The 20837-nt window shown below is 37.3% G+C and overlaps 3 protein-coding genes across 3 annotated transcripts in view; all 3 read left to right on the top strand.

The window, feature by feature from the left end:
* The first annotated feature begins 3576 nt into the window (after window positions 1–3576).
* Window positions 3577–4145, top strand: LOC123771392 (uncharacterized). The gene is made up of 2 exons (XM_045763900.2): window positions 3577–3588; window positions 3765–4145. The coding sequence occupies exons 1-2, from the start codon at window positions 3577–3579 to the stop codon at window positions 4143–4145; spliced, it is 393 nt and encodes a 130-aa protein (XP_045619856.2).
* A 5767-nt stretch (window positions 4146–9912) lies between these two features.
* LOC138352669 (uncharacterized) lies at window positions 9913–10481 on the top strand. Its single transcript, XM_069305245.1, has 2 exons — window positions 9913–9924; window positions 10101–10481. The coding sequence occupies exons 1-2, from the start codon at window positions 9913–9915 to the stop codon at window positions 10479–10481; spliced, it is 393 nt and encodes a 130-aa protein (XP_069161346.1).
* Window positions 10482–18610: 8129 nt separating this feature from the next.
* The window catches only part of LOC123771388 (uncharacterized), an 18483-nt gene continuing 16256 nt past the window's right edge, over window positions 18611–20837 (top strand). The window contains exons 1-2 of the mRNA XM_069305244.1: window positions 18611–18622; window positions 18799–19094. Of these exons, the coding sequence (XP_069161345.1) occupies window positions 18611–18622; window positions 18799–19094 (308 nt within the window). The remainder of the gene's footprint in view (window positions 18623–18798; window positions 19095–20837) is intronic.

Genomic DNA, 20837 nt, shown 5'->3' with positions numbered 1-20837 from the left:
ATATATATACATGTATATATATATATATATATATATATATATATATATATATATATATATATATATATATATATATATTTATATATATATATATATATATATATATATATATATATATATATATATTTGTATATATATATATATATATATATATATATATATATATATATATATATATATATATATATATTGATACTGATATATATACTGATACTGATACTGAGAGATTCAGCAAGAATACACGATCCTGCTTTCACTGAATGTTCATATCAGTGGGATGTTCTTGCAGCCCCAGCAACCATTATTGAGCCAACAAAACAACACAAACAATCCGGCTGGGACCACCCTGTAGTGGAAAAAGTAGCTGATGCCATGCTCAGCGTCGCAACATCAGACAAGGAGAAAACCCGTGTCAGACAGTGCGTGGCAACCATGCAGGAGACTTCCTCCCGGCAGTACCCATGTCAGCAATGGGCACACGCCTAGATCCAGAATCCCTTCGTGTAGCAGTGGCCCTCCCCCTTGGTGCCCCAATTCACACTGAATACAAGTGTATTTGCAACAGAGTGGAAGCAGACCAATACGGACTGCATGGGTTGCATTGCGGAAGCACAAAGAGCTGACATGCAAGACACAACGAGGTCAATGACATCATCAAGAGAAACCTCGTCTCAGCTAGGTGCCCAGCGGAGAGAGAACCTCGCATCCTAGGTGTCCAAAACCTGGATTTCCCTGCACTTCGCCCTGATGGCATCACCATATACTCCTGGAAGGAGGGTAGACAGTTGGTGTGGGACTACACGTGTGTATCCACCTTGGCTGACACCTATGTACACTTCGGAGCTGATCACGCATGTGGGGCGGCCAACCACAGGGAAACAGCAAAATCACTCAAGTACAGGAGACTGGATGGTCAATACCTCTTTGTTCCCATAGCGTCTCAGACGCATGGCCCCTGGGGCAAGAGTGCCTTGGGATTTCTCAAGGAATTAGGTTCCAAGCTCATTGACGTCACCAGATACCCAAGAACTTCCAGTGTTTTGTTTCAGCGTCTCAGTTTGGCGATCCAGAGGGGAAATGCTTGCTGCGTCCTCGGTTCCTCTCCGGAAGCGGAGGAGCTTCAAGAGATCCATAACCTTTAGGCATTTGCCTTGTATGTTTTGTAACCTTTAAATACACAATAAAGAACAAAAAAAAAAGGAAGGGGGTGGAAGGAGAAAAGCACACAAACTGTATTGGAGGGGACCTACATTCCCTCCAATGCGTTATGTGTGGTTTCCTCCGAGGTTATGGGTCCCCGTTCTTCCAGCCAGAGGTGGTACTCCCTTCCCTATTAATATATATATATATATATATATATATATATATATATATATATATATATATATATATATATATATATATGTCGTACCTAGTAGCCAGAACTCACTTTTTGGCCTACTATTCAAGGCCCGATTTGCCTAATAAGCCAAGTTTTCATGAATTAATTGTTTTTCGACTACCTAACCTACCTAACCTAACCTAACCTAACTTTTTCGGCTACCTAACCAAACCTAACCTATAAAGATAGGTTAGGTTAGGTTAGGTAGGGTTGGTTAGGTTCGGTCATATATCTACGTTAATTTTAACTCCAATAAAAAAAATTGACCTCATACATAATGAAATGGGTAGCTTTATCATTTCATAAGAAAAAAATTAGAAAAAATATATTAATTCAGGAAAACTTGGCTTATTAGGCAAATCGGGCCTTGAATAGTAGGCCAAAAAGTGAGTTCTGGCTACTAGGTACGACATATATATATATATATATATATATATATATATATATATATATATATATATATATATATATATATATATATATTTATATATATATATATTATTAAATATGACCGAAAAAGTAAGATTAATAATTCTAACACGAATTTTCTCCATCTTTCGTACATTTCATTTCACTGTTGGTGGTAATTAAAAAATCAATTCTCCAAAATTCATTTTTATTTCTAGTCTGACGCGACACTTGAGCGCGTTTCGTAAAACTTATTACATTTTCAAAGACTGTTTCGTGTTCTGTCTTGTGTTTAGGAATTTAATACCCTATTAATACCACCTCACCCCATCCACCTCACTCAAATGTAGATATAAAGAAATCGAAGTTGTGTAAGTTCTATTCAGTTGTGTATGTGTAAACTAAAGTCTTTGAAAATGTAGTAAGTTTTATGAAACGCGCTCAAGTGTCGCGTCAGACTAGAAATAAAAATAAATTTTGGAGAATTTATTTTTGAATTACCACCAACAGTGAAAAGAACCGTACGAAAGATCGAGAAAATTCGTGTTAGAATTATTAATCTTACTTTTTCGGTCATATTTAATAATGTATGTCTACAGGAAAGACTGCTACCAAAATATACTAATATTAAAACGCACGACACAGCAGCAAGGAATCAAGCCGTCACGATAAAATATCGCCAGGATCTGATTCGTGATCAGATATACAAGGCAGAAAATGAAATCAAAGACAACAAAACGCAACTACTTCATGCTACAAACGAATGGAGAAATAGCAACATCGACGAAATTCTCCGTACCCGCATTGAACAACATCTCGACTACCTCACACACCGACATCACCTCAGCACTGAAACAAGGATCATCAAGAAACTAACAACGTTATATGGAGGACCTATGGCAATTCCACGACCAAGAGATAGCTTTCTGAACCTTGCAGGAATTAACCTCACTGATGACCAAGTCACTCTCCTAAATCTAGGTATAAACTGCCAAGTTATGTCCAGACCGAGTGAGATGGCCCGGAAAGTGGAGTTGGAAATTCTGTTGGACGACATATTCGACCTCGAGACACAAAAGAAGGTCACTACCAAAGATACCTTACAAGCAGAACTTATTGCGGAAGGAGGAAAGAATCGAGGCAACTACAGAAGCACCATACTGTCCCCCGAGCTCAAAGCGGCAGCTAAAAGCCTTCGTGAGAACAAGGAGATAGTTGTCAGGAGAGGTGACAAGTCGCCAATATACGTCATTCTTAAAAAAGACGAATATCTGGCGCAAATTTACATTTGCCTAACACTACATTACTTGAAAAGTCTAGCACATGTTGGAATAAAGTTAGGTTTAACCGAGGGAAGTACTAAAGCTACAACATGAGATTACTTGCCAACCACTAATCATATTTCAGTATGGAAATATTTACCAAGGTAAACTATCCCTGTATATACCAAGTATGCAGTACTTGCTAAGATTAACAAGGAATCGTAAACAGTGCATTGTCTTAACGAAAAGTAAAACATATTAAATATTTAATATTTAACATTTAACTAGGGTTTTATATTTGTTAACCTAAAGGAAAATCTTATAATAAAATATGTAATTGATTATATATGGAAAAAAAATAAAATAAAGAGATAAGAAACATATTAATTACAGCTTTCTCAGTGGAACGTCACTATAACATTGAGATACGATTCAAGGACTCAAGACTCTCCGGTATAAAAGCCCGGCATCACTGCTGCAAGACACACTCGCTCAGCTGTGGCCACAGCTAACCAACTTTTAGCCATGAAGCTCTTGGTAAGTTGCATTAACAATCGGACTCTCTGATATTGGTTAATATTTAATGTAATGTATTACATAAAATATCAAGGAAAGTAGTAGTCTTTTCGAAGAATATTTCATTTACGCGAATGAAAATATAGTACTTTACTGCTAAATATTATATGACTGTACGTGTGATTTTTCATATTTAGGTGCTTGTGATCCTGGCGGCTGCCGCTTGCGCTTCTGAGATTGAGAAGCGAGATGCAGAGCCCAGTTACGTGACGAGCAATTACGGTAGTGCTTACCCAGCATACAGTCACCGTTACCACAATGGAAAGAGGTCTGCCGAGCCAGAGCCTGAACAATCATACCCAATTTATTCCTCCGTCCTTCGACATGGTTATGATCGTCATTACTACAAGAGGTCTGCCGAACCAGAGCCTGAACCATCGTATCCTCTCTACTACGCTCCCCGTCATGGTTATCGCCGACATTTCTACAAGAGGTCTGCAGATCCTGAACCATCCTACTCAGTCTTCTCTAATTATGGTTACCGGCCACTAAACTATTATAGTCAACACTATTACTAGATTTCTGCTGACCTAAATGACACCATCTCTACTTACATTTAGGTCTATGGGGAATCAAACTATATGGTAAACCATCTCAACAATAATTTTCAGACTACGAGGCCTACATGACAAACAATTGCAAAGATCACACTCATCGCCAGGATTACTATCATTATGACATCAATGAGCTGAAATATGCATTAAATTATTCAACAAGTTTAATGTTATTTTGTTGAGTGTTCTGTTGTACAGCAAAGAAATAAATCTATATAATAATTGTTAAGTTTATTATTAATTATCATTTGCATCATTAATATCATAGTGGTATCATAACGATGAAAACGATTCAATGTGTTTCCGGTTGCTTGACATGGTTAAGATGTTTAATGTTGATATGGTTAATATATCTGGAAGAATATATTAACGTCCGTCAATAATATTGATGAAAAAAGATGTATGTAATAAATTAATTTTATAGAGAAAATACTTGTATATATTGCGATTTGGTACTGAACCTATGAAACGATTTGCGTGGAAATTGTATGCTTGCTTTAGGAGGCATGCGATGTATAGACGTATATTTTAAATACACACTACATGTCTAATAACATTTTGAAAAAACTTAATTCTATATAACAGTTTCCTATCAAATGCAATACAGTAAGTTCAGATTGAGATGTCAGCATTTAAATATTTTTAATATTTAAATGTATTTATATTTTAATAAAATTAAATATTTATATATAAATAAAATAAAAAAATATATTTTTTTTATGTATACTCTATACAGACGTTAGCTGGAAGGAATAGAGTTGGATGGGAAGGGGCCACGACTCGCCGAGCCAAAGCATCCATTTTATAAATATTGTCGGTTCTTTCCTCTGATGCAAATATGGGTAATATATGATATTAGTTTATAAGTAGAGTATTCTGAGTGTTGATGAAATATATTTACTGACAATTTTAGACGAAAAAATTTATATCAGCCCACGAGGGCTAGTTCACTGTACTCACCTATTTGTGTTTGCGGGGGTTACGCTCTGGCTCTTTGGTACCGCCTCTCAACTGTCAATCAACTGGTGTACAGATTCCTGAGCCTACTGGGCTCTTTCATATCTACATTTGAAACTTTGTATGGAGTCAACCTCCACCACATCACTGCCTTATGCATTCCATCTGTTAACTACCCTGACACTGAAAATGTTGTTTCTAATGTCCCTGTGGCTGGCTCATTTGGGTACTCAGTTTCCACCTGTGTCCCCTTATTCGTGTACCACCCGTGTTAAACAGTTTATCTTTATCTACCCGAATGGAGCCAGTTGGCCGAGCGGACAGCACGCTTTACACGTGATCCTGTGGCCTCGGGTTCGATCCCGGGCTTCGGCGAGAAACGACGGGCAGAGTTTCTTTCACCCTATGCCCCTGTTACATAGCAGTAAATAGGTACCTGGGAGTTAGTCAGCTGTCACGGGCTGCTTCCTGGAGGTGGCGGCCTGTTTGAGGACCAGACCGCGGGGACACTAAAGCCCCGAAATCAACTCAAGATAACCCTGTCAATTCCTTTGAGAATTTTGTATGAAGTGATCTTGTCTCCCCTTACTCTTCTGTCTTCCAGTGTCATGAGGTTCATTTCACGCAGCTTTTCCTCGTAACTTATGCCTCTTAGTTCTGGGACTAGCCTAGTGGCATATCTCAGAACTTTTTCCAGCTTCGTCTTTTGCTTGACAAGGTACAGACTCCATGCTGGGGCCCCATACTCAAGGATTGGTCATACATATAGGGTATAGAGAGTTCTGAATGATTCCTTACACAGGTTTCTGAAGGCAGTTCTGATGTTAGATAGTCTCGCATACGTCGCAGATGTTATTCTCTTGATGTGGGCTTCAGGAGACTAGGTTTGGTGTAACATCAACTTCTAGATCTTTCTCTTTGTCCGTTTAATGAATGACTTTATCTCTCATTCAGTATCCTGTGTCTGACCTCCTGTTTCCACTGTATAGTTTCATGACCTTGCATTTACTCGAGGTGGAACTTTAGTAGACATTTGTTAGACCATTCATTCAATCTGTCTAGGTCATCTTGGAGCCTCATATTATCTTCCGCCGTCCTTTTCCTCTTTAAAATTTTTGCATCATCAGCAAATAATGAAAGGAATGAATCTTTTCCCTCTTGAAGTTCATTTACATATATCAGGAACAGTGCTTAGCGCCACTCATGCTGTGAGTAAACATGCTGCCACAATGACAACAAAAAGGAGGCATGGTCCGGGACCATGCCTCGGGACACTAAGCCCCGAAATCAGCCCAAGATAACCTCAAGATGCAGTATATAGCGTATAAATTAAAGAGAGGAAAAATGTGGATAATAGATTAAAAGAACATAATAAGTATTGAATAGTAAATAACTGTTCATATGAGTGTTAAAGGGAGTTTTATAACACATTAAGTATAGTTACTCAGAATTTGTCAGGATACGCATGAGAATAACAATAAATACTATGTTTCAAGAATTGTAGGAAATTCAGGAGTTTTTATCAAGTGTGACCATCACGCCTCAACACAGAAGATTTCACTGACGCCTTTGAGATAAATTTAGCTCTGATGGCTTCGTGCCGCAGTTAATTTGTCAAACAGAATGTTTAATATTATTGTATATATATATATTTTATATATAAATGTATATATAAATATTTAATATATATATTTGTATATATATATATATTTGTATATATATATATATATATATATATATATATATATATATATATATATATATATATATATATATATATATATATATATATATATATTGATACTGATATATATACTGATACTGATATATATACTGATACTGATACTGAGAGATTCAGCAAGAATACACGATCCTGCTTTCACTGAATGTTCATATCAGTGGGATGTTCTTGCAGCCCCAGCAACCATTATTGAGCCAACAAAACAACACAAACAATCCGGCTGGGACCACCCTGTAGTGGAAAAAGTAGTTGATGCCATGCTCAGCGTCGCAACATCAGACAAGGAGAAAACCCGTGTCAGACAGTGCGTGCCAACCATGCAGGAGACTTCCTCCTGGCAGTACCCATGTCAGCAATGGGCACACGCCTAGATCCAGAATCCCTTCGTGTAGCAGTGGCCCTCCCCCTTGGTGCCCCAATTCACACTGAATACAAGTGTATTTGCAACAGAGTGGAAGCAGACCAATACGGACTGCATGGGTTGCATTGCGGAAGCACAAAGAGCTGGCATGCAAGACACAAAGAGGTCAATGACATCATCAGGAGAAACCTCGTCTCAGCTAGGTGCCCAGCGGAGAGAGAACCTCGCATCCTTGGTGTCCAAAACCTGGATTTCCCTGCACTTCGCCCTGATGGCATCACCATATACTCCTGGAAGGAGGGTAGACAGTTGGTGTGGGACTACACCTGTGTATCCACCTTGGCTGATACCTATGTACACTTCGGAGCTGATCACGCAGGTGGGGCGGCCAACCACAGGGAAACAGCAAAATCACTCAAGTACAGGAGACTGGAAGGTCAATACCTCTTTGTTCCCATAGCGTCTCAGACGCATGGCCCCTGGGGCAAGAGTGCCTTGGGATTTCTCAAGGAATTAGGTTCCAAGCTCATTGACGCCACCAGATACCCAAGAGCTTCCAGTGTTTTGTTTCAGCGTCTCAGTGTGGCGATCCAGAGGGGAAATGCTTGCTGCGTCCTCGGTTCCTGTCCGGAAGCGGAGGAGCTTCAAGAGATCCATAACCTTTAGGCATTTGTCTTGTATGTTTTGTAACCTTTAAATACACAATAAAGAACAAAAAAAAAAAAAGGAAGGGGGTGGTAGGAGAAATGCACACAAACTGTATTGGAGGGGACCTACATTCCCTCCAATGCGTTATGTGTGGTTTCCTCCGAGGTTATGGGTCCCCGTTCTTCCAGCCAGAGGTGGTACTCCCTTCCCTATTAATATATATATATATATATATATATATATATATATATATATATATATATATATATATATATATATATATATATATATATTTATTTATTTATATATATATATATATATTATTAAATATGACCGAAAAAGTAAGATTAATAATTCTAACACGAATTTTCTCCATCTTTCGTACATTTCATTTCACTGTTGGTGGTAATTAAAAAATCAATTCTCCAAAATTCATTTTTATTTCTAGTCTGACGCGACACTTGAGCGTGTTTCGTAAAACTTATTACATTTTCAAAGACTGTTTCGTGTTCTGTCTTGTGTTTAGGAATTTAATACCCTATTAATACCACCTCACCCCATCCACCTCACTCAAATGTAGATATAAAGAAATCGAAGTTGTGTAAGTTCTATTCAGTTGTGTATGTGTAAACTAAAGTCTTTGAAAATGTAGTAAGTTTTATGAAACGCGCTCAAGTGTCGCGTCAGACTAGAAATAAAAATAAATTTTGGAGAATTTATTTTTGAATTACCACCAACAGTGAAAAGAACCGTACGAAAGATCGAGAAAATTCGTGTTAGAATTATTAATCTTACTTTTTCGGTCATATTTAATAATGTATGTCTACAGGAAAGACTGCTACCAAAATATACTAATATTAAAACGCACGACCTAGCAGCAAGGAATCAAGCCTTCACGGTAAAATATCGCCAGGATCTGATTCGTGATCAGATATACAAGGCAGAAAATGAAATCAAAGACAACAAAACGCAACTACTTCATGCTACAAACGAATGGAGAAATAGCAACATCGACGAAAGTCTCCGTACCCGCATTGAACAACATCTCGACTACCTCACACACCGACATCACCTCAGCACTGAAACAAGGATCATCAAGAAACTAACAACGTTATATGGAGGACCTATGGCAATTCCACGACCAAGAGATGGCTTCCTGAACCTTGCAGGAATTAACCTCACTGAGGACCAAGTCACTCTCCTAAATCTAGGAATAAACTGTCACGTTATGTCCAGACCGAGTGAGATGGCCCGGAAAGTGGAGTTGGAAATTCTGTTGGACGACATATTCGACCTCGAGACACAAAAGAAGGTCACTACCAAAGATACCTTACAAGCAGAACTTATTGCGGAAGGAGGAAAGAATCGAGGCAACTACAGAAGCACCATACTGTCCCCCGAGCTCAAAGCGGCAGCTAAAAGCCTTCGTGAGAACAAGGAGATAGTTGTCAGGAGAGGTGACAAGTCGCCAATATACGTCATTCTTAAAAAAGACGAATATCTGGCGCAAATTTACATTTGCCTAACACTACATTACTTGAAAAGTCTAGCACATGTTGGAATAAAGTTAGGTTTAAGACTTTTAAACCGAGGGAAGTACTAAAGCTACAACATGAGATTACTTGCCAACCACTAATCATATTTCAGTATGGAAATATTTACCAAGGTAAACTATCCCTGTATATACCAAGTATGCAGTACTTGCTAAGATTAACAAGGAATCGTAAACAGTGCATTGTCTTAACGAAAAGTAAAACATTAAATATTTAATATTTAACATTTAACTAGGGTTTTATATTTGTTAACCTAAAGGAAAATCTTATAATATAATATGTAATTGATTATATATGGAAAAAAATAAAATAAAGAGATAAGAAACATATTAATTACAGCTTTCTCAGTGGAACGTCACTATAACATTGAGATACGATTCAAGGACTCAAGACTCTCCGGTATAAAAGCCCGGCATCACTGCTGCAAGACACACTCGCTCAGCTGTGGCCACAGCTAACCAACTTTCAGCCATGAAGCTCTTGGTAAGTTGCATTAACAATCGGACTCTCTGATATTGGTTAATATTTAATGTAATGTATTACATAAAATATCAAGGAAAGTAGTAGTCTTTTCGAAGAATATTTCATTTACGCGAATGAAAATATAGTACTTTACTGCTAAATATTATATGACTGTACGTGTGATTTTTCATATTTAGGTGCTTGTGATCCTGGCGGCTGCCGCTTGCGCTTCTGAGATTGAGAAGCGAGATGCAGAGCCCAGTTACGTGACGAGCAATTACGGTAGTGCTTACCCAGCATACAGTCACCGTTACCACAATGGAAAGAGGTCTGCCGAGCCAGAGCCTGAACCATCATACCCAATTTATTCCTCCGGCCTTCGACATGGTTATGATCGTCATTACTACAAGAGGTCTGCCGAACCAGAGCCTGAACCATCGTATCCTCTCTACTACGCTCCCCGTCATGGTTATCGCCGACATTTCTACAAGAGGTCTGCAGATCCTGAACCATCCTACTCAGTCTTCTCTAATTATGGTTACCGGCCACTAAACTATTATAGTCAACACTATTACTAGATTTCTGCTGACCTAAATGACACCATCTCTACTTACATTTAGGTCTATGGGAAATCAAACTATATGGTAAACCATCTCAACAATAATTTTCAGACTACGAGGCCTACATGACAAACAATTGCAAAGATCACACTCATCGCCAGGATTACTATCATTATGACATCAATGAGCTGAAATATGCATTAAATTATTCAACAAGTTTAATGTTATTTTGTTGAGTGTTCTGTTGTACAGCAAAGAAATAAATCTATATAATAATTGTTAAGTTTATTATTAATTATCATTTGCATCATTAATATCATAGTGGTATCATAACGATGAAAACGATTCAATGTGTTTCCGGTTGCTTGACATGGTTAAGATGTTTAATGTTGATATGGTTAATATATCTGGAAGAATATATTAACGTCCGTCAATAATATTGATGAAAAAAGATGTATGTAATAAATTAATTTTATAGAGAAAATACTTGTATATATTGCGATTTGGTACTGAACCTATGAAACGATTTGCGTGGAAATTGTATGCTTGCTTTAGGAGGCATGCGATGTATAGACGTATATTTTAAATACACACTACATGTCTAATAACATTTTGACAAAAACTAAATTCTATATAACAGTTTCCTATCAAATGCAATACAGTAAGTTCAGATTGAGATGTCAGCATTTAAATATTTTTAATATTTAAATGTATTTATATTTAAATAAAATTAAATATTTATATATAAATAAAATAAAAAAATATATTTTTTTTGTGAATACTCTATACAGACGTTAGCTGGAAGGAATAGAGTTGGATGGGAAGGGGCCACGACTCGCCGAGCCAAAGCATCCATTTTATAAATATTGTCGGTTCTTTCCTCTGATGCAAATATGGGTAATATATGATAATATTTACTAAGACTCGCATTAATGCAAGGTTAAAGTGATATTAGTTTAAAAGTAGAGTATTCTGAGTGTTGATGAAATATATTTACTGACAATTTTAGACGAAAAAATTTATATCAGCCCACGAGGGCTAGTTCACTGTACTCACCTATTTGTGTTTGCGGGGGTTACGCTCTGGCTCTTTGGTACCGCCTCTCAACTGTCAATCAACTGGTGTACAGATTCCTGAGCCTACTGGGCTCTTTCATATCTACATTTGAAACTTTGTATGGAGTCAACCTCCACCACATCACTGCCTAATGCATTCCATCTGTTAACTCAGTTTCCACCTCTGTCCCCTTGTTCGTGTACCACCCGTGTTAAACAGTTTATCTTTATCTACCCGAATGGAGCCAATTGGCCGAGCGGACAGCACGCTTTACACGTGATCCTGTGGCCCCGGGTTCGATCCCGGGCTTCGGCGAGAAACGATGGGCAGAGTTTCTTTCACCCTATGCCCCTGTTACATAGCAGTAAATAGGTACCTGGGAGTTAGTCAGCTGTCACGGACTGCTTCCTGGGGGTGGCGGCCTGTTTGAGGACCAGACCGCGGGGACACTAAAGCCCCGAAATCAACTCAAGATAACCTCAAGATGGAGTATATAGGGTATAAATTAAAGAGAGGAAAAATGTGGATAATAGAATAAAAGAACACAATAAGTATTGAATAATAAATAACTGTTCATATGAGTATTAAAGGGAGTTTTATAACACATTAAGTATAGTTACTCAGAATTTGTCAGGATACGCATGAGAATAACAATAAAAACAATGTTTCAAGAATTGTAGGAACATCAGGAGTTTGTATCAAGTGTGACCATCACGCCTCAACACGGAAGATTTCACTGACGCCTTTGAGATAAATTTAGCTCTGATGGCTTCGTGCCGCAGCTAATTTGTCAAACAGAATGTTTAATATTATTGTGCAATATATATATATATATATATATATATATATATATATATATATATATATATATATATATATATATATATATATATATATATATATATATATATATATCTATATATATATATATATATATATATATATATGTATATATATATATATATATATTTGTATATATATATATATATATGTATATATATATATATATATATATATATATATATATATATATATATATATATATATATATATATATATATATATATATATATATATATATATATTGATACTGATATATATACTGATACTGATACTGAGAGATTCAGCAGGAATACACGATCCTGCTTTCACTGAATATTCAAATCAGTGGGATGTTCTTGCAGCCCCAGCAACCATTATAGAGCCAAAAAAAACAACATAAACAAATACGGCTGGGAACACCCTGTAGTGGAAAAAGTAGCTGATGCCATGCTCAACATCGCAACATCAGACAAGGAGAAAGCCCGTGTCAGAGCAGTGCGTGCCCCCCATGCAGGAGACTTCCTTCTGGCAGTACCCATGTCAGCAATGGGCACACGCCTAGATCCAGAATCCCTTCGTGTAGCAGTGGCCCTCCCCCTTGGTGCCCCAATTCACACTGAATACAAGTGTATTTGCAACAGAGTGGAAGCAGACTAATACGGACTGCATGGGTTGCATTGCGGAAGCACAAAGAGCTGGCATGCAAGACACAACGAGGTCAATGACATCATCAAGAGAAACCTCGTCTCAGCTAGGTGCCCAGCGGAGAGAGAACATCGCATCCTAGGTGTCCAAAACCTGGATTTCCCTGCACTTCGCCCTGATGGCATCACCATATACTCCTGGAAGGAGGGTAGACAGTTGGTGTGGGACTACACATGTGTATCCACCTTGGCTGACACCTATGTACACTTTGGAGCTGATCACGCAGGTGGGGCGGCCAACCACAGGGAAACAGCAAAATCACTCAAGTACAGGAGACTGGAAGGTCAATACCTCTTTGTTCCCATAGCGTCTCAGACGCATGGCCCCTGGGGCAAGAGTGCCTTGGGATTTCTCAAGGAATTAGGTTCCAAGCTCATTGACGTCACCAGATACCCAAGAACTTCCAGTGTTTTGTTTCAGCGTCTCAGTGTGGCGATCCAGAGGGGAAATGCTTGCTGCGTCCTCCGTTCCTGTCCGGAAGCGGAGGAGCTTCAAGAGATCCATAACCTTTAGGCATTTGTCTTGTATGTTTTGTAACCTTTAAATACACAATAAAGAACAAAAAAAAAAAAGGAAGGGGGTGGTAGGAGAAAAGCACACAAACTGTATTGGAGGGGACCTACATTCCCTCCAATGCGTTATGTGTGGTTTCCTCCAAGGTTATGGGTCCCCGTTCTTCCAGCCAGAGGTGGTACTCCCTTCCCTATTAATATATATATATATATATATATATATATATATATATGCGGAAAATCCACAGAGAAATATGAAATGAGGTGAACGTTTCGGCTTTGTTAAAGCCTTTGTCAACACCAGACTGACTAAGGAGAAGGGAGAAGGGGGGAAGATATATAGGCCGACACCTGACCACCCCATCCCAAGGGTTGGTCAGGTGTAATTAACCAAAAACAGGTATAGCTTAGCGTAGAATGGTCAAAGAGGATTAAGCGGTCAGAGAATAAGGATGAAAGATTAAAGAAAAGCTTCATGAACACACAATATTTGAATATACAATTATAATGAGACATTGTAAGCCTCTCTATCAGAGTTGTTTCTTAAACTGTTGTGCAATATTATAACTTAAAAATGGATCAAGTTTGTACATTCCAGTACTAACATTAAGAAGATTTGGACACTGACTGATTAGAGCAGACTCAATCAAATTCCGTTCCACGAAATCCCCACAATTGGTAATGCTTTTTGCCCCATTCCAGTTAATATTGTGATCGCATAAACTCGTATGTAGATATAATGCATTAGACGTTTGGGCAGTTCTAATACTATAAGCATGTTGTGACAACCGCAATTGTAAGGACTTTCCTGTTTGTCCAAGGTACACAGAATCACAATCATTGCAGGGAATCGAATACACACAACCTGCTGTATCAGGGGAGTTTTTTATTAAATTGGATTTGATCGTACTATTAGTGAACACCAAATTTATATTAAGTTTCTTAAAAATCAGAGACAATTTTTCAAGTCCACTCGCATAAGGTACCACCAATGAGTTAATAATTTTTGGTTTCGCCTTAGGGACGTGATTATAAAACGTACGCTTGGCTTGTACAAACGAGAAATCCAAAAACCTCTTAGGATATTGTAAACTCTTCCCAATTTCATATATTTTAGCAATCTCTTCATCAAAAAACTCAGGGCTGCAAACCCTCAAAGCTCGTAGAAACATTCCTGAAAATACTGCCTGTTTAACTTTACTATGATGATTCGAATAAAAATGAACATACGACCCCACGTTGGTAGGTTTCCTATACACATTAAATTTGAACTTTCTAGTGACTCTATGAATCATAATGTCCAAAAACGGAAGAGTACCATTCTCCTCAGTCTCACAAGTGAATTTTATTGAAGGTACCAAAGAATTGAGTTCATTAAGAAAAACTATCTGGTCTTTGTCACACGGCCATAAGCACAAAATATCATCAACATACCTATACCAAACCACATTAGCCGGGATAATCCTGGATAAGATTTTTGTTTCAAAGAATTCCATATACAAATTGCTTAAAACTGGGGACAGGGGATTGCCCATCGCCATACCAAATGTTTGTTTGAAAAATTTTCCATTAAAACTAAAATAATTGTCTTTTATACACAATTTAATAAGTTCCAATACTTTATTGGTCTGCAAGCTCAAATTATATTTAGGCAGTTCCTCACGTAGAAATTCTAACAGATCATCAACAGGAACTTTAGTGAATAAAGAGGTCACATCGAAACTTATAAGTTTAAAATCAAAATTTAAATTCAGTGTGGATAGCTTATTAACTAAGTCCACATTGTTTGTCAAGTGTGAGTTGGAAATAGTACCAACTATAGGGGACAAAACTTTGACTAACCACTTAGTGAGTTTATAAGCCGCCGAACCAATTGAACTAATAATCGGCCTTGCCGGATTATATGGCTTATGAGTTTTTATAAGACCATACATGTAAGGAAGAGAGGGGGATCGACTTGTTAGCCTAGATATCAACTCTTTATCGCCTTTACACACGGTTTTAAGAGTTTTGTTAAAATGTGCAATCACTTTTTCAGTAGGATCTCTGTTAACCAATAGATAAGTATCCCTGTCTTCCAAGAGTAACTCCATTTTTCGGACATAGTCATCTTTATTCATAATAACTACTGCATTTGACTTATCAGCCTTGGTAATATGTAATGAACTATCTTTTTTGAGATTTTTGAACGCATGAACAAATCGACTTGGACAATTAGGAACAGAATTGTTAAGTAAAACGCCATACATCATACCTTTGCACACATTAATATCTTCAACTGAGACATTGCTATACTTTTCAAGATTGCTGAAACCTTTGGCAATATCTACATAATTGACTGTTCCGTTAGATGTGGCAAAGCTCAGGCCATATCCTAATGCAGTAATCGTGTCATTATCAAGCTGTCTATCCGAGAGGTTTATAACAAAATCCCGGTTGGAGTGTTTATTCCAGTCACTTTGTTGAATAAGTTTCTTTAATTTGAAATCAAGTTTAGTACTCACCTTTCTGCAGGTAGACCTCAAAGTAGTATAACAGTAATCCATCATACAACGGTTCCACTCAGGCGGAATGGCTTGGAGAAAAGCGTACTTACAGTTATTCACAACTTTAAAACATTCACGAACTTCAAATTTAAGTAAATCGATGTTTTTCATAAGCACTATGCGGGGTATCTCATCAAACGGCTGATCTGACAATTTAAGAACGCTGTTGGGTAATAATGAACGGGGAAGCACTTGTTCACTGAGGCATTTTCGAAGAAAACGAAGACGAATTTTTAAGGAATGAGATTTCACTAAAGCAGAACGAAGTTTAGTAACAAAAGGTTTAAGGGAAGGGTAGAGAGAGGAGAAGGCAAGAAACTGGCACGTGGTATCCATTGATGCAATTGACGATCACAAAACACTGATCATTTTATGCGGAAAATCCACAGAGAAATATGAAATGAGGTGAACGTTTCGGCTTTGTTAAAGCCTTTGTCAACACCAGACTGACTAAGGAGAAGGGAGAAGGGGGGAAGATATATAGGCCGACACCTGTCAACACCTGTCGGCCTATATATCTTCCCCCCTTCTCCCTTCTCCTTAGTCAGTCTGGTGTTGACAAAGGCTTTAACAAAGCCGAAACGTTCACCTCATTTCATATTTCTCTGTGGATTTTCCGCATAAAATGATCAGTGTTTTGTGATCGTCAATTGCATATATATATATATATATATATATATATATATATATATATATATATATATATATATATATATATATATATATATATATATATATATATATATATATATATATATATATATATATATATATATATATATATTTATATATATATATTATTAAATATGACCAAAAAAGTAAGATTAATAATTCTAACACGAATTTTCTCCATCTTTCTTACATTTCATTTCACTGTTGGTGGTAATTAAAAAATCAATTCTCCAAAATTCATTTTTATTTCTAGTCTGACGCGACACTTGAGCGCGTTTCGTAAAACTTATTACATTTTCAAAAACTGTTTCGTGTTCTGTCTTGTGTTTAGGAATTTATTACCCTGTTAATACCACCTCACCCCATCCACCTCACTCAAATGTAGATATAAAGGAATCGAAGTTGTGTAAGTTCTATTCAGTTGTGTATGTGTAAACTAAAGTCTTTGAAAATGTAGTAAGTTTTATGAAACGCGCTCAAGTGTCGCGTCAGACTAGAAATAAAAATGAATTTTGGAGAATTTATTTTTGAATTACCACCAACAGTGAAAAGAACCGTACGGAAGATCGAGAAAATTCGTGTTAGAATTATTAATCTTACTTTTTCGGTCATATTTAATAATGTATGTCTACAGGGAAGACTGCTACCAAAATATACTAATATTAAAACGCACGACCCAGCAGCAAGGAATCAAGCCTTCACGATAAAATATCGCCAGGATCTGATTCGTGATCAGATATACAAGGCAGAAAATGAAATCAAAGACAACAAAACGCAACTACTTCATGCTACAAACGAATGGAGAAATAGCAACATCGACGAAAGTCTCCGTACCCGCATTGAACAACATCTCGACTACCTCACACACCGACATCACCTCAGCACTGAAACAAGGATCATCAAGAAACTAACAACGTTATATGGAGGACCTATGGCAATTCCACGACCAAGAGATAGCTTCCTGAACCTTGCAGGAATTAACCTCACTGATGACCAAGTCACTCTCCTAAATCTAGGTATAAACTGTCAAGTTATGTCCAGACCGAGTGAGATGGCCCGGAAAGTGGAGTTGGAAATTCTGTTGGACGACATATTCGACCTCGAGACACAAAAGAAGGTCACTACCAAAGATACCTTACAAGCAGAACTTATTGCGGAAGGAGGAAAGAATCGAGGCAACTACAGAAGCACCATACTGTCCCCCGAGCTCAAAGCGGCAGCTAAAAGCCTTCTTGAGAACAAGGAGATAGTTGTCAGGAGAGGTGACAAGTCGCCAATATACGTCATTCTTAAAAAAGACGAATATCTGGCGCAAATTTACATTTGCCTAACACTACATTACTTGAAAAGTCTAGCACATGTTGGAATAAAGTTAGGTTTAAGACTTTTAAACCGAGGGAAGTACTAAAGCTACAACATGAGATTACTTGCCAACCACTAATCATATTTCAGTATGGAAATATTTACCAAGGTAAACTATCCCTGTATATACCAAGTATGCAGTACTTGCTAAGATTAACAAGGAATCGTAAACAGTGCATTGTCTTAACGAAAAGTAAAACATATTAAATATTTAATATTTAACATTTAACTAGGGTTTTATATTTGTTAACCTAAAGGAAAATCTTATAATATAATATGTAATTGATTATATATGGAAAAAAATAATAAAATAAAGAGATAAGAAACATATTAATTACAGCTTTCTCAGTGGAACGTCACTATAACATTGAGATACGATTCAAGGACTCAAGACTCTCCGGTATAAAAGCCCGGCATCACTGCTGCAAGACACACTCGCTCAGCTGTGGCCACAGCTAACCAACTTTCAGCCATGAAGCTCTTGGTAAGTTGCACTAACAATCGGACTCTCTGATATTGGTTAATATTTAATGTAATGTATTACATAAAATATCAAGGAAAGTAGTAGTCTTTTCGAAGAATATTTCATTTACGCGAATGAAAATATAGTACTTTACTGCTAAATATTATACGACTGTACGTGTGATTTTTCATATTTAGGTGCTTGTGATCCTGGCGGCTGCCGCTTGCGCTTCTGAGATTGAGAAGCGAGATGCAGAGCCCAGTTACGTGACGAGCAATTACGGTAGTGCTTACCCAGCATACAGTCACCGTTACCACAATGGAAAGAGGTCTGCCGAGCCAGAGCCTGAACCATCATACCCAATTTATTCCTCCGGCCTTCGACATGGTTATGATCGTCATTACTACAAGAGGTCTGCCGAACCAGAGCCTGAACCATCGTATCCTCTCTACTACGCTCCCCGTCATGGTTATCGCCGCCATTTCTACAAGAGGTCTGCAGATCCTGAACCATCCTACTCAGTCTTCTCTAATTATGGTTACCGGCCACTAAACTATTATAGTCAACACTATTACTAGATTTCTGCTGACCTAAATGACACCATCTCTACTTACATTTAGGTCTATGGTAAACCATCTCAACAATAATTTTCAGACTACGAGGCCTACATGACAAACAATTGCAAAGATCACACTCATCGCCAGGATTACTATCATTATGACATCAATGAACTGAAATATGCATTAAATTATTCAACAAGTTTAATGTTATTTTGTTGAGTGTTCTGTTGTACAGCAAAGAAATAAATCTATATAATAATTGTTAAGTTTATTATTAATTATCATTTGCATCATTAATATCATAGTGGTATCATAACGATGAAAACGATTCAATGTGTTTCCGGTTGCTTGACATGGTTAAGATGTTTAATGTTGATATGGTTAATATATCTGGAAGAATATATTAACTTCCGTCAATAATATTGATGAAAAAAGATGTATGTAATTAATTAATTTTATAGAGAAAATACTTGTATATATTGCGATTTGGTACTGAACCTATGAAACGATTTCCGTGGAAATTGTATGCTTGCTTTAGGAGGCATGCGATGTATAGACGTATATTTTAAATACACACTACATGTCTAATAACATTTTGACAAAAACTAAATTCTATATAACAGTTTCCTATCAAATACAATACAGTAAGTTCAGATTGAGATGTCAGCATTTAAATATTTTTAATATTTAAATGTATTTATGTTTAAATAAAATTAAATATTTATATTTTAATAAAATAAAAAATTATATATTTTTTTATGTATACTCTATACAGACGTTAGCTAGATGGAATAGAGTTGGATGGGAAGGGGCCACGACTCGCCGAGCCAAAGCATCCATTTTATAAATATTGTCGGTTCTTTCCTCTGATGCAAATATGGGTAATATATGATAATATTTACTAAGACTCGCATTAATGCAAGGTTAAAGTAATATTAGTTTATAAGTAGAGTATTCTGAGTGTTGATGAAATATATTTACTGACAATTTTAGACGAAAAAATTTATATCAGCCCACGGGGGCTAGTTCACTATACTCACCTATTTGTGTTTGCGGGGGTTACGCTCTGGCTCTTTGGTACCGCCTCTCAACTGTCAATCAACTGGTGTACAGATTCCTGAGCCTACTGGGCTCTTTCATATCTACATTTGAAACTTTGTATGGAGTCAACCTCCACCACATCACTGCCTAATGCATTCCATCTGTTAACTCAGTTTCCACCTCTGTCCCCTTGTTCGTGTACCACCCGTGTTAAACAGTTTATCTTTATCTACCCGAATGGAGCCAATTGGCCGAGCGGACAGCACGCTTTACACGTGATCCTGTGGCCCCGGGTTCGATCCCGGGCTTCGGCGAGAAACGATGGGCAGAGTTTCTTTCACCCTATGCCCCTGTTACATAGCAGTAAATAGGTACCTGGGAGTTAGTCAGCTGTCACGGACTGCTTCCTGGGGGTGGCGGCCTGTTTGAGGACCAGACCGCGGGGACACTAAAGCCCCGAAATCAACTCAAGATAACCTCAAGATGGAGTATATAGGGTATAAAGTAAAGAGAGGAAAAATGTGGATAATAGAATAAAAGAACACAATAAGTATTGAATAATAAATAACTGTTCATATGAGTGTTAAAGTGAGTTTTATAACACATTAAGTATAGTTACTCAGAATTTGTCAGGA

Source organism: Procambarus clarkii, chromosome 54 (genome assembly GCF_040958095.1).
Source record: "Procambarus clarkii isolate CNS0578487 chromosome 54, FALCON_Pclarkii_2.0, whole genome shotgun sequence".
NCBI lineage: Eukaryota > Metazoa > Arthropoda > Malacostraca > Decapoda > Cambaridae > Procambarus > Procambarus clarkii.
The sequence above is the reverse complement of the archived record's forward strand: the minus strand, read 5'-3'. Positions and strand labels throughout refer to the sequence as shown.